General features: G+C 42.7%; 2 protein-coding genes across 2 annotated transcripts; both read left to right on the top strand.

The window, feature by feature from the left end:
• LOC8074451 (B3 domain-containing protein Os07g0679700) lies at positions 8345-15487 on the top strand. The gene is made up of 12 exons (XM_021453294.1): positions 8345-8783; positions 9640-9721; positions 9949-10050; positions 10115-10842; positions 11036-11132; positions 11659-11833; positions 12075-12151; positions 12257-12670; positions 12811-12860; positions 13304-13417; positions 13927-13994; positions 14345-15487. Exons 1-12 carry the CDS (start codon positions 8629-8631, stop codon positions 15154-15156), a joined length of 2874 nt encoding a protein of 957 aa, XP_021308969.1. The 5' UTR covers positions 8345-8628; the 3' UTR covers positions 15157-15487.
• Positions 19365-25914, top strand: LOC8074450 (transcription factor RF2b). Its single transcript, XM_002463347.2, has 4 exons — positions 19365-20065; positions 22295-22427; positions 24825-24909; positions 25137-25914. Exons 1-4 carry the CDS (start codon positions 19545-19547, stop codon positions 25520-25522), a joined length of 1125 nt encoding a protein of 374 aa, XP_002463392.1. The 5' UTR covers positions 19365-19544; the 3' UTR covers positions 25523-25914.

The following is a 26190-nucleotide window of genomic DNA, read 5'->3' as shown; positions in this document are numbered from 1 at the left end:
CTTGCGGCACATGCATGTAATATTAAATATAGATAAAAAATAACTAATTGCATAGTTTACCTGTAATTTGTGAGACGAATCTTTTGAACCTAGTTAGGCTATGATTGGATAATATTTGTCAAATACAAACGAAAGTACTACAATGTCTATTTTACAAAATTTTTAGAACTAAACAAGGCCATGATAGCACTTTTGTTTATATTTGGTAATTATTGTCCAATTATAAAATAATTAGGCTTAAAAGATTCATCTCGCAAATTACAGGCAAACTGTACAATTAGTTATTGTTTTCATCTATATTTAATGCTTTATGCATGTGCCATAAGATTTGATGTGATGGAGAATCTTCAAAAAAAATTTAGATTTTGGGTAAAACTAAACAAGTCTCTAGACCAGCCCAGAGACAAAGGAGTAATAAGGCGTTGTTCAGTTCCCAAAATTTCACAAATTTTTTAAGATTTTCGGTCACATCGAATCTTTAGATGCATGCATGAAGCATTAAATATAGATAAAAACAAAATCTAATTGCATAGTTTGCCTGTAATTTACGAGACAAATTTTTTAAGACTAGTTAATCCACGATTAGATACAAACAAAATGCTACAGTAAAAACCAAAAATTTTCATGCTGAACAAGGCCTAAATTGTACGGAGTAGCATGTATAGGTACGGTAGTGGTAGTACTCCGTACGTCGTTTCCTTTCAGCAGTAGTAAAAGCATGGGTGCCTGCCTAAAAAACAAGAAAAATTGGCAAACTTTTTTCCGAAAAATAAAATATTCCAGTTTAGTACTACTAGTAGAAAATCAACTTTCCATTTTTCAAGAAAAAAAACCAAACCTATTAGACGACAAGCATTCTTGCTTGGCGAAGATTTTTTTTTATTATGGTTGTTCTCATCATAGCCATATATAGGCATGCCTATTTTAAATTTGGTACGCGTGAAAATAACCTCCTAATGTGAATATAAAGTTTTTTTTGTACAAATATAAAGAAAATATAACACAGAGCAGAGTGCCAGCAGCCTTTGTGTGCTAGCTTTGCCTAGTCGGCTCGGCCGACCGATTATTTTGGCTCATCGTACGTACGTATCCATTCCCCCCCCGACCTGCTGCTGGTCACGCACGTCACGGTCACGGCAAGCGGCCGGCAAGCTTTTCCGTCCGCCGACGCGGCTGCCGCCATCTCCCAGACTCTCACCACCGACCCGGAAAAAAAAAACACCCCGCGTGATGCTCAAGGACAAGATGATCGATGAGTGCCGGGACGGACGGTGATGCATGGCCGGGCTGCAGAGCTAAGCTCTGTGGTTGTGTACTGGACTAGCTACGTACGTGCTCTTCTCCTGTAGTACATAGTCACTGCACGGAATACTTTGGATCGAGCAAGAGTACACAAGAAGATATTTTTCTCGAGTTTTCAGCTTCAAGTCGTCGTGGAATTAGACACACACACTTTGTCCGACTCCAACTACTGCCACTTTCTTTTTTTCTGATTTCGCCAAAATCTCGATCGATCGGTCTATCCCACCCACGCCACAAAAGTCGGATGATTATATTAGGGATTACCGTAGATTCCCATGCAAACGCTGTTTGGGTCGATGGCAACGTAACTCCAAGCATCCCAATGTAGATTTCCCCACAAACAGTTCCTTTATTTGGTTAATTACCGCATCAGCACTACTTCACGCCTCCGTGTGCTTGTGTAACGCACGCATGCATGTATGCTTACGCTGGTGCATGCATATGCACACACATTTTCATATGCACCCATGGAATTGCTAAGCGCTTGTCCAACTCTACACCATGGGATACAACCTAAACTTCTATACATCTGTGCTAGTTGTCCATGTAAAAGGAGATGATATGGTGGTGGTCTTGTAGAGAGATTTGCAAAGATCACAGTAGTCTCTATTGATAACAAGGACATGCACGCCTTAATCAGGAGAGAAAAATAGACTCCAAGATGATGTTACTTCAAGAAAACAAATGATAGAACTATCCCCACCATGCACCGGCCCGTGGACACCCACCATATATTTATACCATGCATGTGTTCATGCATAATCATAGAAGAAGGAGTTGCATTTTTTCTTTCCATCGTCCCGATTGGATGATTATGCATGGACACGTGGCAAAATCCATGGTGGGTGCCCATGGGTGCATGGTGGGGATAGTCCCCACCCAAGTACATAACTTTCTACTAGGAGGACCACATCCATTCAAGCAACTACTCCCTTTGTCCCAAATTTTCAGTCGTTTTGGCATTCAAATTAAGTCCTAGAAAGAGTGTTGTTGAGGCCACTTATGTGGGTCCCATGCCTATAAAAAACAACTGCACCTCTTCACTAGTACGAACCTTGCTTAGCTTTATCCTTTCATAGGTAGCGGTGGCAACCTCTATGCAACAAGTAATGATGACAAATGTAGGGCTATGCAAGCCATTTCTCTCTTGTAGTGGTATTCTCTCTAAATGTTAGTACAACCCTTTAATGGGGCGACAGGAGTAGATAGCAATACCATGTATTGTGTTGGTGGCGGAGATGTGAGTTTAGAGTGCTAAGTTTGCGATGAGCATAGGTGACGCCTCATGGATTCAATAATGTTTACATGGACCATAGTTTTTTTTGGTAAAGCTAACATCGTTTGCTACTAGCATTATTGCTGTTGCCCTAGTAAGAGATAGCTAGCGCCACCAAGTTATGAACCAATGTTACCATGTCTTAAGGTGCACTTACACATGTGTATGACATAGTATCTAGGTGCGAAGAAATCCAGGTGGTGAAATGGGCAACATAGCATTCTCTTGTGGGTAAGGGATTCACCAACACAAGTTGATAGGGATCTTAGCCTCAAACAAAAGTGAAAGACCATGTGGATAAAAACTATGCGGTTGTTTTTTCCAGCGCAGGTTGTCATCCCAGTTGTGCCTTTGTCATCGACTGTCCTAGCACACAAATTTTTTGGTGGCCACATGGTCCCAAGAAACGTGTACCAATGACTTTTTCCTTGCTACTCAAGTCTCCAACACATGACTTCTTGAGTGTTCTACGTTTTTGTCAAATGAAGCAGTTGCCACCTCTGCAAGCTAACCTGAGACATGGACCTTGAGTGTGGATGTTGAGCCTGAGACCAGTATCCATGGTGTCGTGCTGGGGCTGGTCTAATTGCCTTGCTTAATTATGGTGTCTTGCAAGTTAATTATGCTCTCTTTGAAATTTAGAAAGTTTTTTCTATTCATGTGTGTTGTTTTTTCTGCATAATTCATGTGTTCCTACCGTTGTTGCTTAGACTTATTATGAATCACCGAGAGACATCTACTCCCTCTATTCTGTAATATAGCACATTCTAGAAATTTTAAGACAAATTAAAAGAGAACATAAAAGATGCATGTATTTTCATTTTATTTCCTAATCAGACGCTATCATCAATATGATTAATGATGATTGGTTAATAAATGAGAATATTTAATGCGAAGTTTTATCCTCCAAAATGCATTATATTTGAGGACAAAAATTGAGTACTATAATACAGGACGGAGAGAGTATGTCTGAGTGTATTTTAGTCCACACCTTCCACACATAAACCAATAGCGTAAATTAAACCCACCCCGTTTCTGGTTGTATATATATATATATATATATATATATGTTGTGTCCATATGTCAAGTGTTTGTTAAGCATCGCCTTAAAGGAATACGCTCCTCTATGGCTCTATCATGCTACGTCAGTTCCATATATGAAGCTAATTAAGGGCTTGCTGATCAAGAATGCACAAACATATAGTAGGTGAGGATGTCGTCGGCCCATGCTTATCGTCTAACTTTTTTCCGTGGGACCGTTCCATGCCTTTCTCCTCTATCTTTGTAAAATCACCATGGCCCTTGTAGGAAATGACGTTTATTTTGTTCGTTATTTTTTCTCACCAAGCTATGAATTTTGTTATGCATGCTCGATGGATCTATCGGCAATGCAAGGTCGTGAAATCGGTTTATACTACAAGGGCTTTTAGTTAATCAGATTTTGAAAAAGAACAAAACATTTGCTAATTAATTACTATATATGGCGTGTCACATATTAGGCCTCGTTTAGTTCGCAAAAATTTTCAAGATTCCCCGTCACATCGAATCTTTGATCGCATACATGAAGCATTAAATATAGACGAAAATAAAAACTAATTACACAGTTTACCTGTAATTTGTGAGATGAATCCTTTAAGACTAGTTACTCAATGATTGGACAATGTTTGTCAAATAAAAACGAAAGTGCTACAGTAGCCAAAACCGAAAATTTTTGCGAACTAAACAAGGCCTTAGCAAAGATACTTACAGTAGACGAGGTTGATGGTTGACAAAAACAGCTGAAGGTGCTTATCAGGGCATCGTGGAGAATCACCTTTTAGCTAGTTAGCCGTCGCGGGAAAACAACATCAAATCAGAGAACCCGTGTACAGTGTACACATCTGATCCATGATCTACTGTAGCAGAAAAGAACGATATATGTACCAGCCTTATAATCATATTACTATCAGTTATTTTTTAAGAAAAAGATAGCTTTATTACGATTTTGAATAATAATATGCTCAGCACACACATTGTCTGTTGATATGGTAGTCTTTCTCCTTCATATGTACTCCCTCCGTACTCAGGGGCGAATTTAGGGGAGTTCATCGGGGTCCGCCGACCTCGACGAAATCTATAAATTCGTTTATAAATTACTGTTTGGACTTACAAAAAATTATATCACATAGTGAAGTTGACCTTCATGACCCCAACGATGTTTTCAACTAGATTCGCCATTGTCCGTACTAAAAAAAGAAGTCGTTTTGGACAATGTTTAAGTCAAACATTTGAAATATAAATCATGAATAACTTTTAAGATGTTGAGTTTGAAAATGAGAAAGATATATGAATAGATTTGTCTTCAAAGATATTTTCGTATAATAATATGCATATATCACTTTTTGATAAATATTTTTATGAGAATAAGAAGTTAAAGTTATGCTTTGGAGACTGTGTCGTTGTCAAAACGACTTCCTTTTCAAATATAGAGAAAGTACAGTACATAGACAAAATGAAACACAAATTGAGAACAATCCTTACATAAGCACTGAAAAATACGAAAGTTAACTCTATTGTGCTCCTCTTTTTTTTTTCTTTTCTTTTTTTACCCTTCCGCCCTATATGGACTCCCACCTGCACCTCTTCCATGTGCCGACTCCACCGCCGCCATCCTAGGTTCAGTCAGTAGGCGACACCTCCTCCTCCATTCTCGCCAGCCAAGCGTATATAAAATCGAGGTCGCACATGCTTTCTACTTAAGGCCGTTTACTTCACCCCTGAAAACCAAAAAGTTTTCAAGATTTCCCGTCACATCGAATCTCGTGGCACATGCATAAAACATTAAATATAGACGAAAACAAAAACTAATTACACAGTTTAGCTGTAAATCACGAGACGAATCTTTTAATTCTAGTTAGTTTATGATTAGATAATATTTGTCACAAACAAATGAAAATGCTACAGTATCGAAAAGTTTTCACTTTTCAGAACTAAACAAGACCTAAATCTAGACCACCTAGTAGGGCATCCGAAGTATGTCGTTTGTATGTTCAAACTCTTCCAACTTAATTATAATATTGCACAATTGTTTTTTTTGCATATTTGAGAAAAGAATATAGTAATGTTATAGGAAAAAGGAGTTTTATAGATTTTCATGAGAATATGTTTAGTTTTGTAGAAAAAAAAACTGCAGGGACCAACCTCTCCAGTCACCAGGTCCAAACAGTATAGCCTTGATCTCGAGAAGTTTTTTTTTAATTTTAAGTAATTATATATAAAAGAATAATAATATTTATAATATAAAATTAATATTGTTATATAAATTATGTAATATATTTTATAGATTTATTTAGTGATATAAATATTGCTAATATTTTATATAAAGCTAATTAAATTTGAGAGAAGTTGACAGGGCCTGTTTAGATCTCTTTAAAATTTCAAAAGTTTACAAGATGTTTTGGACAAGGTGTCAAACATTGGGAATATAAATCATGAATAACTTTTAAGTTGTTGAATTTAGAATGTGAAAACTATATGAATAGATTTGTTTTGAAAAATATTTTTATAAAAAGTATATATATACCACTTTTTGATTTCATAAAAGTATACATATAGGAGTCAAAGTTAGGTTTTAGAGACCATGTTATTGGCCTAGGCCTTGTTTAGTTCACCCAAAAACCAAAAAATTTTGAAGATTCCCTGTCAGTCTGTCATATCGAATCTTTCGACACATATATGAAGCATTAAATATAGACGAAAATAAAAACTAATTGCACAGTTTAACTGTAAATCACGAGACGAATCTTTTGATCCTAGTTAGTCTATGATTGGACAATATTTACCACAAACAAACGAAAGTGCTACGGTAGCGAAATCTAAAATCTTTTCACATCCCTACATGATTTCTTCGTGGTATGGAGGGAATACTCCGTACTCGTAGGTAGCTAGGAGTAGGCTGAGTAGTATACTTGTACGGGCCGGTGTCCCGTTCAACGTCCTGAATGCTCATCGTTCGGCTGGCGAATCGGGTGGTCCACTCACTTCCACGAGGGCCCGGAAACCCGTGCTCCGGCCCCGAGCCGTCGCCGTCACTGTCCGCGACGGGGACTCGTGTCGGCCGCACGTAACCCAAACCCAACCGTGCCCCTTGGGCCATCGTTCGTCCGCGATCTTCACCTGGTGACCTTCACCTGGTGCGTCGGCAGCGGACGACGCATGATGCTCTGGCGCCCTTGGCAGCTTCATGTTCACGCCGAGTCCGCGAGCGACGTCGACGTGGACGCCTCGCCCCGGCCCCGCCCCCGCCCCCGCGGCGTCCATGTCCATCCACGTCTCCGTCGTGGCGACTGGCGCGCGGGCGCGGCGAGCCACACCCACCACCACCTTGGCGAATTGCCTGCCGCGGGCCGAGGCTACAGTACAAAGTCGACGTTTTCGCTCGCTACGAGGAGGACGAGCCGTGCGTGTCGCGTGTGAGCGGGGCGCCACGCCCGGCCGCCTCAGGCTCGGGTTCCCGGCCACCACCTGGGCTGGTAGTGGTAGGCTGGCACTGGTAGCTGCAGCAGCTGAGCCTGAAGGCGACGTTACGACACGATTCGTGCGGAGGCGAGCCAGGCGGATCAGGTGCCTTCGATGGCCGGCCGGCGCGGCGCGGCGCGGGGCATTGAATTGGCCGTACACTGCCTGCCACGCGCTGCAAAGTGGTCAGCCAGAATCGGCCGGCCCGGCATTATTCCCTTCGCATTCACTACTACTGTTGCCTTGCGCTGCGCATTGACATGCATGCATGCATCATCCTGTTTCGTGTTCTCTTCACCGATGAATATTAAGGCCTTGTTTAGTTCACCTAAAATTTAAAAACTTTTCAAAATTTCCCGTCACATAAAATCTTATGATACATGTATGAAGCACTAAATATACAAAAAAATAAATAAAAACTAATTACACAGTTTATTTGTAATTTACGATACGAATTTTTTAAGACTAGTTAGTTTATAATTGGACAATATTTGACACAAACAAACGAAAATGAAAAATCCAAAATCTTTTCGGAACTAAACAAGGCCTAAATAAGTAAAACACATAGGAAACCCGAGAAATATATATTCAGAATGTGTATGTTAGGGTTACTGGTGCTCTTGCTTGCGCGTTCAACTACATGCACGTCGATGGCGCCCACGGGGTTTGTTTTCTTTTTCCTCCATGATCCACCACGAATCAGAGGCAGCGTGACGATGGTGCAGGAAACAGGGCAGGCAGAGGCAGGCATGCAGCAAAGGTAGTAGCACGCTGCACGCCTGCGGGAACAGGCACACCCCTGCAGTCCAGGCAGGCAAGCAAAGTCGTCGTTCGTGGCACGCAACGCTGGCTTGGCTGCCTGGCTGCCTGTGATAGTACTCCTGCTGGAGTCTGCGCTAGCTATAGCGCTAGCTCATGCGATCGATTCTCTCGGAGTCTCCCCGGCCCGGCCGGCCAGCGCAGCAAGAAATACAAAAAGCAGCAGACCGGAGGACCATGTCGTGCGTGCATGCTTGCCATGCTCCAGCCCTGAAAAGGACTCATCACTTTGCTTTCCTGCCAATTGTTTTTTCAGAAGAAACATATAAAAAATTTCGTCCACCCCTGCGAGTGAGTGACTGACCACTACTCTACTCTTCTGTGATAATTGTACTAGGACTATTTTTTTTTCTTCTTTTTTATCAATCAGTCGTTAGCAACAACAGCGCCGAGAGAGAGGAGGATGGGCTGTTGCTGTTAGTTTACTACAACCACCACTACGGCTTCCTCGCTCGCCTCGCCCCGCCCCGCCCCATCCCTTCCCCGATCCCCCTCGTATTCCATTCCATTCCTTGTCTTCCCCGCACCCGCATGCACCAATCGCCAGCAGCGACCGCCCGCGGCTGGGTGCGCGCGTTCGTTGTCCCCTCCACATCCACCGGAAAGCTACGCCTCCCCCACCGCCTCTAGCTGGGTGTCTCGTCTTTCGCCCCGTCTCTCTTTCACTCTCCCTCCGTGGGCGATGCGCTCAGCTCACCTTTGATCAGAGGAGTGCCTGCGTTCGCCGGCCACCCATGGCTATGCCGGGTGGCGGCGCGGTGGCGGCCAAGAGGTGCATGAACCCGGCCTGCGGTGGGCCGGCGTCGTCCGTGGTCGGGGCGGGAGGGGACTGGAGGAAGGGCTGGCCGCTGCGATCCGGAGGCTTCGCCTTGCTCTGCGACAAGTGCGGGTACGATCCTACTCCTCCATGTCCGCTCCGCTTGTCCTATGCGCCGCCGCCGTCCTCATGCGAATGGGGCGGGCACCTGGATTGGATTGGATGGGTGAACTGGAATTGGTTCATGCCGTTCGCCTTCTCCTCAGTCCTCAGTCCTCCCCTTTTACGTTTCGATGCTTTGCGACTTTGTTCCCCCTTTTCCCTTCTTTTTTTTTTCCACCTGATGCTGTATAAAGGTGCGGCGATTTTGCGCATCATTCGTCCCTAGCGAAACCCAACGAACGAGCGGATTTATGTGGAAACCGTGCCGAGCTGGAGCGTGTAGAGACTCCGGAAAGTTGCGTTGACTATGCCTCGACTGCTGGGTGGGTCGTAGAATCTGACGAACCGATTTGGTACTAGCTGCAATTGAGAATTTCGTCAGTGTTCAGCTGGCTCGGACTCTCATACGTTCGTCACTGAAAGCAAGAAGCGCACTGACATTTGCATCGGTCACTGTGGATTTGCCCCCAATGAGTTCTGACCGGGTTGGTGTCAGGGATGAGCCTCACCTCTGTTTGGTAGAGGCGACTATTTGCCTCACCTATTTTGTGCTATGGGATTGGAACAAAATTGTTGCTTGGTACCAACAGTTCACCCTTTAACGATGATATTGGTTCTGCGGGAACTACATGCTCTGTTCACCATTTGGTTTGATTATAGGAAGTACATGTTTTTTGTTTTTCAAACAATAATATAAGAACTTGTTTCTTTTAAGGACTTGCTTCATCCTCTCTCTCTCTCTCTCTTAGGAAATCCTTATTATTGTTTAATTCCTACTAGATTGGCCCCATTCTAATTTCTAACGTGCGGTTTCTGGTGTATCTAGGTTGGCATATGAACAGTTTGTGTTTTGTGATATATTTCACCAAAAGGAATCAGGATGGAGAGACTGCTCATTTTGTGGGAAGGTGAGGTGGCGACCCAAGCCGCAATTACATGCAAATTCTACGATGAGATCCTCTGCAGTTGAGTGTAGTCGAGTCCCTGGTGTCTGGTGACTTTGTCACTGGCAGGTCGTCAGGCCCATATGCCAGTGACAAATACACCATGCGGTCGACTGCAGAGGAATCGATTCTCCAAATTCTTGGGCTGAACTGTAATGCAACAGTATTCTTATGAAATTCTACTGTTTCAGCGCCTCCATTGTGGATGTGTTGCCTCAAAGAACTCATATGATCTACTTGACAGTGGAGGAGTTCAATGTGTCACTTGCATGAAAAATTCAGCAGCTCAGTCTGTAAGTTTTTTTTGTCGCATTATCCACCTTTCCTTTTCAAATATTCTGATTGTACTTTTTACAGGCTTCTGGCCAAGTGGTTCCAAAGCTTTTCCAATGTCCAAATAATCTGCGGTTTTTGGGTAAAACCGATGAGTTATTGTCAAGTAGAAAATTTGAACAACCACCCTCTCTTATGTTGGATTCCAGAAATGATGATATTGCTATTGTAAATAAGAGCAATCACCTGTTCATGGTAAGAGGCATAGAGGCTGGACAAAGCAGTAACATCTTGAGACAAAAAGAGATAGAGAATGGTTCAAGGCAGATTAAATGGGAACAACCAACCCTTAGTATTGGGGACATGGGAAGGCCTTTCCTAACTAGGTCTCAAAGTGCATTAGAGTCACCTCAATGTACTCGAAGAGATGACAATAAGGATCCAACTACAGATAGCACAAGTGAATCGTTTTCAGAGGCATGTCTGAGCATGAGCCTAGGTATTGCAAGCAATGGAAACAGGATGGAGGCTACTTCAACAGCGGAAAGACCTATGCTATCGCCAACAACAGCCATTGCTGAAGGAAGAGAACTTGCCACTACACTATCTCCCTATCAGCACGCACAAAGGGCTCGGCATTTCTTGACCAGACCACCAAGGGTTGGTGAAGGTGCTGCTTTTGATCCAACGAGAGACATGTTTCCGCATCTTCGTGTTGCTAGACCGCCTGCTGAGGGAAGGGGCCGCAATCAATTACTTCCTCGGTATTGGCCAAGAATAACAGACCAAGAGCTGCAACAAATATCTGGAGAGTATCCTTGATAAGGCCTTCATACATTTGAAATTGTCAACTTCCTGGTGACATTTCATCTCTGACATTTAGTAACTTATAGATACAAGGCTCCAGAATAGCTCACTAGGCTTAAACCCACATAATATGCTGCATAAATTCTTTTTGTAACAGATGTAGGTTTTCTTTTGTCTTCCTTGACTATATTTTGCAAGTTCAAATTCCACAATCGTTCCATTGTTCGAGAAGGTCCTGAGTGCGAGTGATGCAGGCCGCATAGGGCGCCTTGTTCTTCCAAAAGCTTGTGCTGAGGTAACTTTAACATTTGTTTGGCTCCCTTTTAATAATTTAAGTATTTTTTTTATTATACATTGCTGATTTATCTTCCAAAAGCTCTTTGGAAGGAACATCAAAAGCATTTGACCTTCCTCCTGTCCATATTTTACAAAAATAAACATGGTATTGTCCTGGATCAATAGGATCTACATATATACCATCTACCATATACGAAGGGGATCGTCATCCTGTACATTGTGTATATGTTAAAATTGGAAAATCCACCGTAATGTCTTGCAGTTACTGTTCAACCTAAATGCATCCTAATGTTGAACCACTACCATATCTATGGTAGCACTGCAATGATCTTATTTGAGTTCCTATAGTATATGTCCATGGATACTCTCATAGTCATGTAAATAATTAATCAATGTGCATCTTTTCATTGTTGTGGTCTACTGCTTCTGTTCACGAAATTTACTGCTAGTGCAGGAAGCTGCTTGTGTATGCATTCTTTCCCCATTGTTTCTGTCATCCTGAGTTAACAGGGTTCTCTGTGTAGGCATATTTCCCCCCAATTTCTCAACCAGAAGGTCGCCCCTTGACAATCCAAGATGCAAGAGGAAAAGAATGGCATTTTCAGTTTAGGTTTTGGCCAAATAATAACAGCAGAATGTACGTCTTGGAGGGTGTTACACCATGCATACAGTCTTTGCAACTACAAGCTGGCGATACAGGTAATTAGGAATTTATTTCCTTGGACATGATAATAAGCATCTATTTGCAAGCATGCACTTCACTTCTTTGTTGATTGAAGTTTGTTTTTAATACTACGTATATGGTATAGCTTCTTACTATTTTTCACATGGTTTCCATGCTATAGTAAATTATGCCGAATACGAATAGTATTATGTCATGTATCATGCTCTCGGAATGTTGTTTACTGGAATCATTTTTTTGTGTGGGTATTTTCTGCAGTGACCTTTAGTCGTATAGATCCTGGAGGGAAACTTGTTATGGGCTTTCGGAAGGCCACAAATACTGTTAGTCTGCCAGTAAGTTAGATTATCCATCAGAAAATCTGTTGTTGTGGCAATTGCTTGTTTTTTATCTCCTTTTTCATGTTTTTGCTTCAATGTTTGTTTATTACTTTTACACAGGACTCACAGATTTCGGCTATTGCAAATGGTTCCATTCTCAGTGAGACACTCTTTTCTACTGCAAATGAGAACATAGGAGTAGTAAGTGGTTATCCTGGATTTCTTCACTCAATAAAGGGAGCTGCAGATCTCCATCCAAGCTCTCTATATGATCATCATATGAACTCAGCTGATGGGGATGTCAGTTGGAATAAGGCAGATAAATTTGGCGGCAGGCCAGATGAGGGGTCTTTGCAATTTTTACAAAAACGTAGTCGCAATATTGGTTCCAAAAGCAGGAGGTTCTTAATCGATGCTGAAGATGCCATGGAACTAAAGCTTACCTGGGAAGAGGCTCAAGAGTTGTTGCGCCCTGCTCCCACTGCAAAGCCAACTGTTGTGATGATTGAGGACTATGAATTTGAAGAATATGATGTAAGTTTGCTATTCATTTCATTGTTCTTGTTCCAAATCATGGAGCATCCTCTCTGCCAGGCACAAAAATCTGATCTTTGTTCATCACAAAAATACTTGAATGATCTTCAACCTGCTCTAACCATAGTACATACATGCAGGAACCCCCTGTCTTTGCAAAGAGATCAATTTTCACCATCCGTGCAACAGGGTAAGTAAATGATCGGAAAAAAGATACAGTATCATTATTTTTTGTTTACTTTTGAGTGATTATGAATAGTATCCATGATGAGTTGTATTTTTTCATAACACATTTTAAATACCTTTCCCCTAACATAAAAAAACCTGAAATTACTTATGTCTTAAGATCTTCTTCCAATCTAGGACAATCTAAGCGAGACACATCTAATTCTAGGACAATGCCTGAGATTGAATTTTATATACCTTCCCTGAAAAAGAAATGCCATAATGCTTTAAGAGGTGGAAATGAAAAAGAAAAATTGAAAAAGCAGTGACATTCATTCACCTATTGCATTAACTGTGTAGTTGTCATACTGTTTGAGGGTTTGTTGTCTAAATGGGAGTCATGTACATATCATTGGTGACTTGGTGTCAAGTGCCAATTATGTCAAATTTCTAATTTTGGATTTGTAGGGAACAAGATCAGTGGATTCAATGTGATGAGTGCTCAAAATGGCGTCGGTTGCCTCTTAATGTTATTGTTGCATCCAAATGGACATGCACCGACAACTCATGGGACCCAAAAAGGTAATGCTATATTGTGTTCTCTCTTGATGCGTTGGGCGATGTGCGATCCGATCAATCTTTTTAGTCTTAGAATTCTGAAACTTTGGTGTGATGATCTTATTGGTGTGGAACAATGAATTATATGGTCTTCATCTGATCTGTTTCATTTCATGTTACAGTCTTGTCTTATCCGTAGTCTAGGTCAATCCAGAATTTTAGTCACACTTGATCCTGGATTTGCTAGATTTGTCCATGTACTTTGAAAGATGTTCTTTTCTCTCGGGATCTCTCTCAACGATTCGTATTGAAAAAACTTGCTGGAATCAGGCCAATTTTCTGTGACAATCCCTTGTTTTTTCCAAGACCGTACCTAGGCATGTACGAATTTCATTAAGAGTAGAGGGTGACACTATCTCTTGCTGGAGGCCATTTGTCTGTGACACTGTCCCTTACTCCCTTGCTGGACTGCTCTATCCTTACTTTTGTTACTCCTACTAATTCTCATTATACTTTAAATTCAACTATTCCAGCTGCTCCTGCTCTGCGCCTGAAGAGTTGACCCCGAAAGAGTTGCAAAGTGTTATGCAGCAGTATGAAGGTACAATTTACTTATGTTTACTGACCTTGAAAACAAAATTTTAAACACAGTGATAAACAGTGGTAGGACCTCCAGTTGGGAGGCTGGTGGTCAGGGTTCAAGCCCTTAGCCCTGGCTTGCATGCAAAAAAGGCCTCTTGCTGTGTAACTCTTAAGAGATACACATCCAGAGTAGCCATAACTCTTTACCATAATCAATGTAACAGTTGATTGGTTTGAGTAATGACTAATGACTAATGAGGAAGTGAGGCAGATATATTTTGGTGATATATTTTGATAAGTCAACTTTGTCAGGACTTTGTAGAGGAGGAGCTCATACTGCAGCTTTTGCTCATACAATGTATATTGCAGAAATGAGGAGGCGAAAGGGCAGCTATGGTCTGAAGCTGAATGTCGCTGAAATGGATGCATCCAGCCTTGACGCCTTGGCCACTGCTGCAGTATTTGGTGAAGTCGGGAACCAAGGCACCGCTTCAGTCGCGACAACCACAAAGCACCCCCGGCATCGCCCTGGCTGCACATGCATTGTGTGCATCCAGCCGCCCAGTGGCAAGGGCCCGAAGCACAACCCTTCGTGCACCTGCAACGTGTGCATGACAGTCAGGCGTCGGTTCAAGACACTGATGATGAGGAAGAAGCAGCGGCAGTCGGAGCGAGAGGAGGCAGAGGCGAGCAAGAAGATCACATGGGTGAACAGAGAAGAGCCTGAGGGGAGCAACCTGTCAAGATCCCCGCAGACGCTGGACACCACCCGAGACAACAGTGATGTGACCATGTTTGACAAGGTGGCCGACATGAACAAGGGGCACATCGACCTCAACTTCCACCCTGCCCCTGCCGCCCGTGGCGATCATGGACAGCATGGCGTGCAGCAGCCCCGGCCGGTGAGCATGATGGGCCTCTTGGAAGTGGCGAGCCGGCCCCTTGATAACTATATGAAGCAGAACGGCCTGACGAGCCTGGTGGGGGAGCAAGGAGGTGGCAGCTCCAGCACGGCCACGGTCCCGCCAGGTCCGGTGGAGAGTGAGGAGCGGACGTCCAACGAGGGCCGCGTCACATCAGCATCAGCAGAGCGGGAACCGGACGCCATGGCCATTGACGAGGCTGGCGAGAACCAGCAGGACAAGGCTGCCGACGATGCTGCTGCTCCTGCTGCTACTTGACGGCGTGCGTGCGTCTGTGACTGATGGGTGTTGTCAGTGTGCTTTGACGTGTGTATCTTATCGGCTCCTCTTGGTTTTTTTCAGGAAAAGCTGGTGAGTTTTGATGTGAAAGTTCTAAATCAAATTTCTGTGGGGTTTGGGTTTCATGGAGTTGCTTCTCCTGGAGGCTGGAGTAACTTACGTGTACGTATGAGGCTGTGTAACCAACCCCCAGGGTTGTATGTTGTAAAAGTTCTGTAACCACCGTGCTCTTGTGTTGGTTGGTGTTGTAATCAAATAACGCTTAAACCCTTTGGCTTCAATAACCCACATATACTTGATTTGTACTGTACATCCCATCTAAGGGCCCTTTTGGAAAACAGGAATTTCACATGAGTCATTGATTTTATAGGAATCAGTTCATTTCACAAGAAAAAAGCAGAAAAGGAAAAACCCATGCATTCCTAGGTCCTTTTAACTGATGCTGAAAGTACCAGTCTTGCCTTGCCTACAAAAGATTATAAATGTACTGTACACATCAGGGTTTGGGGCTCACTACACTTCTAGCCCCGTTTGGTATGGCTTCGAGAGGCTTGGGCTTGGTCTCCTAGAAAAACGGCTTTGGCTCTGCCTAGAAATAAACTGCAGAGAGAGGAGTTGGAGGAGGTACAGTAGAGGAGCCCCATGAGCCCTCCAAACAGACCCTATGACTAGTCTCTGTGGAGATTTTCATGACGTCATTTTCAAGACTGCCATGTCATGTAGAATGAAATGAAACTTGGACGAAACCTCCAGAGAGTTTCATTCTATAGTTTCATAAACACTTAATTATATGACTCATAAAGAGTTGGTACTCGTATCAAAAGAGTTTTATCTCCATAAAACTCACTTATTCTCTTTCTTCTTAAAAACATTGCCACATTATAAAAAATGCTTATGTGGAAGCTCAATAAATGCAAATGATACTCTAATGAAATTCTCACTGAGACTAGCCTAAGTCTTCCAAATAGATTGTGGAAGCTGAGAGAAAAAAATTGTTTGCTCGTTTCCCACTTCATCAACTTATATACAAAAATGATGGTTTCCACAATGCAAATTGAAAAACAATCAAGGCCTAGATCTTCCAAGATTGTACTAAAAAAGGATAGTAGTCTTTTTTTATTTGTACAATCTAAAGAGGAAACAAACATTTTAGACCCTCCAAAATTGTATTCTCAGGAGGGAGAGGGATAGAGGCCTCTTTGCTTGTACAATGTGAAGTGAAAAAATGGACTATTTTTTCTAGAATAAAACCCTCAAAGAAAAGATAGTGGTTTCTTTGAGCAACTCTAAGAGCATCTCTAAACTTAGTATGTAACATAGCAAAAAAAAAACTTTGTATCTAACACTATCTAAAATTTGTTCTATATATCCAATGATTTATTCTATTTTTTTATGAGAGGATGTAGACATCAAATCTAGCCTTTCTATTAGTAGAGGGGAAGAGATTGAGAATAATGGAGAGTGGTTGAAAAGTATATTGGAGTGATGGAGTCTGTTTTTTTTTTCTAAATTTGTAACGGTAAAAAGACATGTAGAGAGCCTCTTGGTCTCTCGGAGATGTTAAGGGCATGTTTGGCAGAGCTCCTTTCCAGCTCTGACTCTAGCTGCCAAACGTTTTTCTAAAGAAGTTGTTTTTAAGTAAAAAAATAGAGGAATCGGAGACGTTTTGGCGAAGCCACAAATTATGACTTTTCTAAAACGACTCTGGCTCCAAACGTCCTCCAACAACCTCACTGCCACTTCTGTTTTTCTTAGTCGAAATGTTTAGTGTGCCACCTCTGGGCTAATTATTTTCTTCAATGCACTGCAAGTCTGGTTGTGTTATGTTGGCCCATAAAACTTTTTTTGAACAAATTTGGCCCATATAACTTATATGTTCAATCCAAAAGTAGTTTGTTTTTCTATAAAGAGGAATTATTGCGTTTCTGCTATGTTCGCCTTAACATTAAGGGTTAGCGTTAGCAAACACTACTTTCACACCCACAAAAGAAATTTTCTATTTTATGAACTCACGAATCGCTATGCAAACAACTTTATTTTTTTCAAAATAAAAAATCTTATCAATTTTATTATTTCCATTAGATGGTTCAGTTTTGTAATTTTTTTTTTTATTTATAATTTCATTTATATAAAAGAGAAGTTTGATTTTAATTGTGGGGACCTCCAAAAGAAAAATCCCCTTCAAAAATTAGCATATGCTGCTATTTGGGGGCCGGTATTTCTTTAGTAAAAGGCGAAAGAATAGTTCGCTTTGTGCTCACCGCGCAGCTGCGTGTCTTCCTAATGTCGCCTTGGTCCTATTATATGCTTCTGCATTGGACAGGAACAGAGCTTGTCAACAAGGTGGTACTTATGCAATGCAATGCCGAAAAGTCACGCGCGCAGCGACGCTGAGCAAATTGAATTGGGCCTGGCCCGTTACTCCATAAGGGCGTTACTCGCTCCGCACAACACATTTTTGCTGGGCCGGCCCAACAGAGGATTCAACAACAATTTCTTTCTAGACATTTGCATGTGTGATGACGAAGAAAAATGCTGAGTCACTAAAGTCGCATCATACGTTCACATCATAGTTGGAGAATAACAAGATTTTCTTATCGTACTCAAACTCAAATAGATGTGGTTTTTAGTTCAAGAAGAGTTGCCTACGAAAAGCATAAGGTAGCGTTTGTATGTAGATATTCAGGGATGGAATTTGGAATTGGAATTGAGTTTTTCCGGTGTTTGGATCATTGGATGTCTTTGGCATTGTGAGATTCACGGTATTCGATTTCAACTATTTTCACAGCAACAGAGGTTCGCCTCGTTATTTCTTTCTTTTTAGTTTTTCCCTTGTTATATTTTCACTCATATAAATAAATAAAATCTTAATATAACTCAACTTTTTCAAAAATTTTAAAATAATCAATGATATCCTGTTTTTATTATTTTTTTTATAAAAAGCATTACCACTCATCTCCAACAGTTTGCTATTTTAATTTGGCGTTCACAAAAAATTAGCAAAACAAGAAAAAATAGTCTCCAACAGTACATTTATTCCAACTTGAAATATGCGCGTGCGCATGGAGCTTGGCAATTGGTCTTCGCGCAGCGCTGCCTCTAGTTGGCGTGACTTCTTCTCTTTCCTGCGCAGACTGTGAATGGCGTCGTGGTATGATTGTGATTGGAGTATACGGTCCTGCTTTGTGCTGCTGAATGGTCCGATGCGACCGATAAGATGTGACGATGCTGCTGCTGGCCGGCAGGTCCTCGCGTGTCAGGTGATGCTGCTGCTAGCCGGCTGTTCTTCTTTGGATGTCACGGGAGAGATTCTGCTGGTCCTGCTGATTTGCTTTGGTAGGTTCTAGGTCTATTTTTTTAAAAAAATTTCCTAAGTAAAAATACCAAACTATTGAAGATAGTCTATTATTTCACTTGTTATATATTTTAAAAAGTTGTCAAATTATAATATTTACCAAATGAATTTTAGTAAATTGTTAGAGATGCTCTTAGAAGTCCCTTCTTCCGCCGCTGATAGCTTGTTCTTGGTGTTCCAAGGCCTATGAGCAACATTGCATCACCACCACAGGTCCATCCATAATCCAGCCCATTTATCTGCTCTTGAAGCGACCCAAGATGTGTCCAGCCCACTAGGCCTTGTTTAGTTCCAAAATTTTTTGTAAAATCGACACTGTAGCACTTTCGTTTGTGTTTGACAAAAATTGTCCAATCATGGACTAACTAGGCTCAAAAGATTCGTCTTGTCAATTTCGACCAAACTGTGTAATTAGTTTTTATTTTTATCTGTATTTAATACTCTATGCATGCGTCTAAAGATTCGATGTGACGGGAAATCTGAAAAATTTTGTAAAATTTTTTGGGAACTAAGGCCTTGTTTAGTTCCAAAAAATTTTGTAAAATCGACACTGTAGTACTTTCGTTTGTATTTGACAAATATTGTCCAATCATGGACTAGTTAGACTCAAAAGATTCGTCTCGTCAATTTCGACCGAACTGTGTAATTAGTTTTTATTTTCGTCTATATTTAATACTCCATGTATGCGTCTAAAGATTCGATGTGACGGGGAATCTGAAAAATTTTGCAAAATTTTCTGGGAACTAAACAAGGCCTAAACAAGGCCTAAAGCCCGAAACAAGGCAGGCGATCACATGACCCCACCCCACCCCACCCGGCACCTCCTTCGTTCCCAGATCCCGCACGCACTCCACTCTCTTTCAGAACCCAACACGCCACTGTCTACGAGCAGCTAGCCAAGAAGAGTTGGAGTAGCCGCGTGCGCTTCCCGAGCCCCGACCCAAAAACTACGCGCAGCCCAGCCGACCAGAGAGAGACAGACAGAGAGAGAGGAGCAGACCTGCCCGTCGCAATGGCGATGCCGCCGAAGCCCGGCGACCCGCCGCAGCGCTCGCCGGGGCGGAGCCCCAACCTCAACCTGCCCTGCCCGCTGCCGCCGGTCCCGGGCGGGGCGCCTGCGCCGCCGCCGCAGCACCAGCCGGGCGCCGGGCTGCCCCCGCCGCGCGTGGGCCACCACCGCCGTGCCAGATCTGAGGTGGCCTTCCGCTTCCCGGACGACCTGGCCGGCGCCGGGGCCGGCGGCTTCGATGAGATCGGCTCCGAGGACGACCTCTTCTCCACCTTCATGGACATGGACAAGATCGCCGGTGCCGACCGCGACCGCGCCGCCGAGACCTCCTCGCCGCCGCGCCCAGCCAAGCACCGCCACAGCGCCTCCTTCGACGGCTTCGGGATGGGGGCCGGCGCCGGCGGCCCGGGCGGGCAGCAGGACGGCGGCGGAGGCGTGTTCGGAGAGGTCATGGAGGCCAAGAAGGCCATGTCATCCGAGCAGCTCGCTGAGCTCGCTGCTATCGACCCCAAGCGCGCCAAAAGGTGACGCCTTTTTTTTTCCTTCCCTTCTTCCATTGCAACCGTCCTCGCATTCTGACACTATTAGCTAGGACTGCACTTGGTAGTTGCTTGGTTGGTAGGGTTGCAGGTGAGATGGCTCTTACTTTTTATGATCTATATTGATTGAAAAATGAAAAGCGGCATAATGCTTAATGACTTTTGGTATTGTGTGCACCGAAATGAAAAAGAAGAAGAAGCATCGCCACCTGTGAGTCTTGCCAACTACTTGAAACGTGGTTTGGAATCATCGGGATAGTGAAAGGAAGCTTATTGGATAGGGTTGCAGCAAGCTGACCAACTGAATTGGATATTTGGATATAGCTAGCTCATCCTTGTCGCGTACTAGGTTTCTTTCCAAGTGAAAGCAAGCACCCATAAAAAGTTAGATGTCATTTTTTGTTTGCTTAGTTAGTGTCTTAGTTTGTAAAGGTGTCTCGTGTCGTTTAGTAGCCTTAAATAAGCAGAAGGCACAGGCCGAAATTGGCGGGATGTGACATCAATTTAAATTGCTTTCGTGGTATTTTTCTCTCCATGTTTTTAAAGTTATTGAGGTGTCTGTATTTGTTTAGTTGGTTAGTGACATGGTCCTTAAAGGTGCTTCTGTTCGTTTAGTCTTAAGTAAACAGAGATGGAGATCAAAAGAGGCAGGACACAACATTTATTTGCTTTGCTGCAATGTTTTCCTCGCTGGACACTCCGCGTTATCTAAGATTCCCTCCAAGATACTCAATAAGTAGCGTGGCATACTTCTAAGTTCTAACTGGTTCTTTCTAGCACAAAATTATATGCTACAAATATTGTTTCCCTTTTGGCATATGTTAAAGTTACACTGGAGATGGTTAAATTTAGTTTGTCAAAACTTTGTATTAGGGCCAAGCTATACGATATGGTGTTTCTCTTGTGATAATTCATGTGATTGTTTCCATGTTTGCTTTCCTCAAGACCTAAAGTCCTCGTTGACCTTGGTAACATTTAATTATTTATCGTTGATACGTTTCTGTATTGGCAATCATTGATACAACGGAGATAGCATAGTCACTTTTACTCGCACAAACATTGTTAGTATCGATGTATTTATTAGGTATGCTAGTATCTCACTCTTGAAGATTGTTTTATGTTGTTCATTGTCGAAACAGGTTCTTAAATCAGCTAAGAGGCTGTTCATTGCCAACAGTTCTCAAATCAGCAAAGAGGCTGTAAATGGCAGAAAATTGTCGCATATTAAATAGGCATGCAGTGTTTTATGTCATTATCTTCCTATTATGTCATGCCTAAGGCCCTCCAACATGTTAAATGAAGTTGGGGTGAATGTTGATACTCTGTTAAATGTGCCTTATAGTTCTATATCACAAATATATATATTTTTCCTGTTCCAGTTAACTGCACTGGACATTAGTATTTTCCTAAGAGTTTGCACTACAAGCAAGCTGTGTAAACCTGTATTTATAATTTAGGGTTACATTTTGCTGGCTGGTACAGTTGCCTCTGGATTACAGCCACATTTTGATTTCTGTAATATTTGTTTAATATTTAACTTATCTAATATTAGGCGATATTTGTTGCAATAGTGCTAATAAAATAACACTTAAACCATGATATTCATTTGTGCTATGAAACACTATCAAATTTGCAACTAATTTAGCTTAGATTAATAGGTTACTGCAGCTGCTAACAGATGCGACAGAGCTCCAAACGGGATTTGATTGATTTTCTTTTCATTATGTGATTGTTGAAACTTGTTGAAGCTATTAAGTTTTATTTGGCATTTACTAATTTTTGACCTTGCTTCTGTGGCACAACCATATTTTGATTAATTTCCCAGATCTGTGTGTAGCGTTATACCTTGAATTTTTTTTATGACAGGCAGAAGAAATACAATGAGAAATTCTGTTAAGTTTCTGGAGCGTTGGCAAACTGTCGTAAATATTATTCATGATCTTTGTATTGACACCCATAATGTTTGAACTTAGGAAGTTAACTTTCATCTGTCCTTTTCAACTGTTTGAACTTTACTACATTACCTAACAGATTAGTAAATCTAAGTCAACTAGTTTTAACTTTATTACTTTACCTATAAATTATCTTAATCAGTTGACTGTATGATCTGTCCAAATCAACTTTGTTTTACCTAAATCATCTAACCAGCTTGTTGTATTTGTAACCTATAATTTATGAATGCCTATTGAGTTCCTGAGCTTGGGTTTTGTGCAGAATTATTGCAAATAGACAATCTGCAGCACGGTCAAAGGAAAGAAAAGCTCGATATATAACAGAATTGGAGCGGAAGGTTCAAACTCTTCAGACAGAGGCTACTACTCTTTCAGCGCAGCTAACACTGTTCCAGGTGCCTTTCATCCTTCTGCTTGCCTCATGTATTGCTGAACTGTGTTCAGTTCATTTATTTTAGTGTGAAAATAACACGGTGCACAGTGACACTTTATTTGTTATATACTGTGCAACCAGCTGCACTCCATAGTCCATACCTGTAAGGCTGTAACCTGTATCAGCTAAACTCCAGTTGCTTTACAAATCAACAGTTAGTATAATATTTTCTTTGGACTGATGCACATGCAATGAGATCTATAACACATGCTAGGATAGTTTATGTGATCATGTTGAGTATTGACTAATGCCACATGTAGTGATTAGGGCGAAATGTTCTTTGGGGTTGTTTTATATAGTTTTCTCAACAGTTGGAGATCTGAATAATAATACTTGGTCGATGGCAGTAAAAGAACTGTGTTCTCGGTTGAGCAGCACTGTAGTTTTGGCGACTATACTATCCCCATTGATCCAATTCGTTGCAATAAGCACTTTCTTACTTGGTTAATCTTATGCTAGCAACTTCAAATTTTAAGCATATACTTTCAGCAGATCTTGTCTGGTTCTGTTTTCTGAATCTACGAGCAATGTGTCCATGTCTTTTGTATTAAGAATAAATTGCATGTCCGGTCCCTAAAATATTATGCGATTCTCGTCTAGGTCCCCAAACTATGAAATCACGTATTGGCTCTCTAATGTATTCAAGTGATCTCATCCTGGTCCAAACTTGACACAACAACGCCCATGAACTGATGTGGCCATCCACGTGCCTTGTAAAGTCATGTGCGGCATGCGTGCTTGCAGTGGATGACATGATTTAAGAAGAAAACCCGCTGAGCTTGCCTTATCTATTCACCTCGGCTCCTTTTCTTTTTCCCCACCTCTCGCACATGAGTGGGCCTAGGTAGCATTGGCAGGTGGGTGCAGGGCCACGGGGACTACGGGTGGGCTAGTCGGCGCAATGGAAGGAGGTGGGCATGGAGGTCGTGGCTGCGCTAGGGTCGTCGCAGAGTTTGGACCTCGCCGGTGATCTTGTGGAGCTTGGGTCATTCACTGAAGGTGATCATGTGGACGCTACAGGTCGAAGTCCACAGTGTCCTTGATTCGAGCATCCATATTGCGCATGCCAAGGAGGGGTGGGCCTGCCGCCACTACCCTAGAAACCCTCCAGATGCCCTGTGTCCCTTCTAGGATTTGAAATGCATGGACTTGTGCCCTTGGACTCTAGCGGCCACACCTCTTCTTTTCGTCCATCTAGAGCTAGCGGGTGAGTTCATAGCCAAGTAAGGACGCATGAGACTGTCTTCACTCATTTCCTCCAATCCTCTCTCTCCTGCTCTCTTTTTCGGCGAGGAAGGTGCACCGTCGCCTAGCCATTGTGCCATTCGGGCAACTTCTCTGTGCCCACCCTCCACGGCAGAGCTAGCCGTGCCGCTATGCTTTGCACCATGCAATGCCTTGCCGCACTTGTACATGCTACTGCTCGGTGCATAGCCCGGCCAGACATCGCGCCCACTTGATGTGTCTCGGCAATTACTGCCTAATTGGAACTGCTATGACCCCATGTCGTCATTACGTCTCGACGCCCCATTGCCAGTTAATTGCCACCGCCTAGGCACGCATCAGGGCATGACCCCCTCTGATGTGGGCCGCTCCACATAGGGTCTATCACCATGTCGTTGGCCTCGCCGTGGAATGGTCCGTGATGCAACCTGTGGTGGGGTCACAAGCCATGCCATACGTGCTAGCAAAACAATTGGCTCCCATCCACTATGAGAACACAGCTTGCCAAACCTTTGACCTCGTTGCACGGATCGACAATAGCGTGTTGCGGTTCGCTGTAGAGCACCCTGACTTGGCTAAGGTTAGCAAGGCGAGGGCAACCTAGAGCGTGAGGTGTGCTAGGCCAGCAACACTGTGCCATTATGCCAACTAGGAAAGCAACTAGATGAAGAGGGATAATTGCGACGCTGAGATGAGGGAGAGGAAAGAGAAGACCAACCGCCCCCTAACTGACTGGATCCTTCTCGGCCCCTAGCACCTTCCTGACCTTGTTCACCTGATGTTGACCACCTGCTGCAATGAGGTGCTCGAGTGGGAGGCCCATGACATTTCCGAACCGCGCAGGCTCACTGTGCCGAGCATGTCAGACGATTGAGGCATCAGCAAAGAACAATGAAATCAAAATTTTACTTGGCTTAGTTTTTTTTTGGCTTAAATCGCGTCCATATGGATGGCCATGTTGGGTTCTAGGTGTCCCCATGTCTAGTTTGGACCGGGATAAGATCACTAAAATATGTTAGGGAGCCAAATAGACCAACCCAAACGAGGATCACATAATACTTTTGGGTCGAGGTCTGCAATTTACTCTTGTATTAATATGCTTAATATCCTTCACACTGATTTGTTTACTCGGCAGAGAGACACAACTGGACTTTCGGCGGAAAATGCTGAGCTCAAGATAAGGTTGCAGGCCATGGAGCAGCAGGCTCAACTGCGTGATGGTGAGCATTATTCATTTTTTCGTAATAAGTTCATGTGGGAGGGTGTCCCATTGTTGTAGCCTAGCTTCATATTAGGTAGCTCATGCACTGTTTTTTCAGAAGCTGTACCATGTCAACACATGGTTAGTTAGTACTTAGTAGTGCTTGAACAATCTGTAAATTTTGCAACCATTGCACTGATTCTCAGATGACTGTTATTTATTGACGAAATATCCATACCGATGCAGCTCTAAATGATGCACTGAAGCAGGAAGTGGAGAGGCTTAAGATAGCAACAGGTGAGATGTCGAAGTCCAATGAACAATTTAATATGGGAATGCAGCACATCTCGTACAGCCCTTCATTCTTCCAGCTCTCAGAGCAACACACAGTTCAGCAGCATGGAAATATTCAGCTGCCACATCATTTCCAACAGCCGCCACCGAATGTCCCGAGTCACCAGATGCTATCCCACCCCAATTCCCTCTCGGATATGATGCAGCAAGACTCGCTTGGGCGGCTCCAGGGGCTGGACATCGGAAAAGGTTCGATGGCTGTGAAGTCAGAGGCAGAGGTCGTGGTGAAGTCGGAGGGTAGCTCTATATCTGCAGGTGAAAGCAATACCACCTTCTAGTTATACAATACATCTGCCTTCCAAGAAGCATTCGTTTGGCTTAGAGTTCTTTTGTTCATAGTCTGACATCCTTGAACTGCTTCCTCCTTCCCTGTAGGCATATTTTTTATTCCATTCGTTATATCTAGTTAACATTCATCAGTTGTCATTTGGTGTTGTCGTGGTGGCTGATTCTATAGGGACATTGATGTGCTGGTTTTGAGTTTGTTGTGTGTGGTATGGTTGGTTGTTTCGAGCTAGGGGCACCTAGTTTTTTTTTCTTTTTTTTTTTGCAGAATTCCTTTTCTCCACCTGTTTTAGTTTTGTTATAAACTCATTAACAATCATGATATCTCCTTCTGGAAATGTGTACATTGTATTGCTGTGCTAATTTCTAGTGATATTTTTTATGATCCCAACTGTACCCTGCCGTGCCTGACTGCGTGTGCACAAAGTGTGTTGTTTCAGCAGTAGCTGCTGCGGGAAGTGGCTTGCACACTTCCTGTTTGTGGTGACTGGTTCGCCCACATTTCTTATCGAATTTTGAAATAATTAGAACCTGTCTGGATCCATTAGTTGATACTTGATAGTAGTAGTTAGCTAGCTAATATCACATAGCTAATATTAGTTGGATAACAATTCACAATCTACCTATCAGTTGTAAGGGTGTTTGGATACCCAGCTAATTA

This window comes from Sorghum bicolor, chromosome 2 (genome assembly GCF_000003195.3).
Source record: "Sorghum bicolor cultivar BTx623 chromosome 2, Sorghum_bicolor_NCBIv3, whole genome shotgun sequence".
Classification (NCBI taxonomy): Eukaryota; Viridiplantae; Streptophyta; class Magnoliopsida; order Poales; family Poaceae; genus Sorghum; species Sorghum bicolor.
Note: the sequence above shows the minus strand (reverse complement) of the source record. Positions and strands in the feature narration are given on the sequence as shown.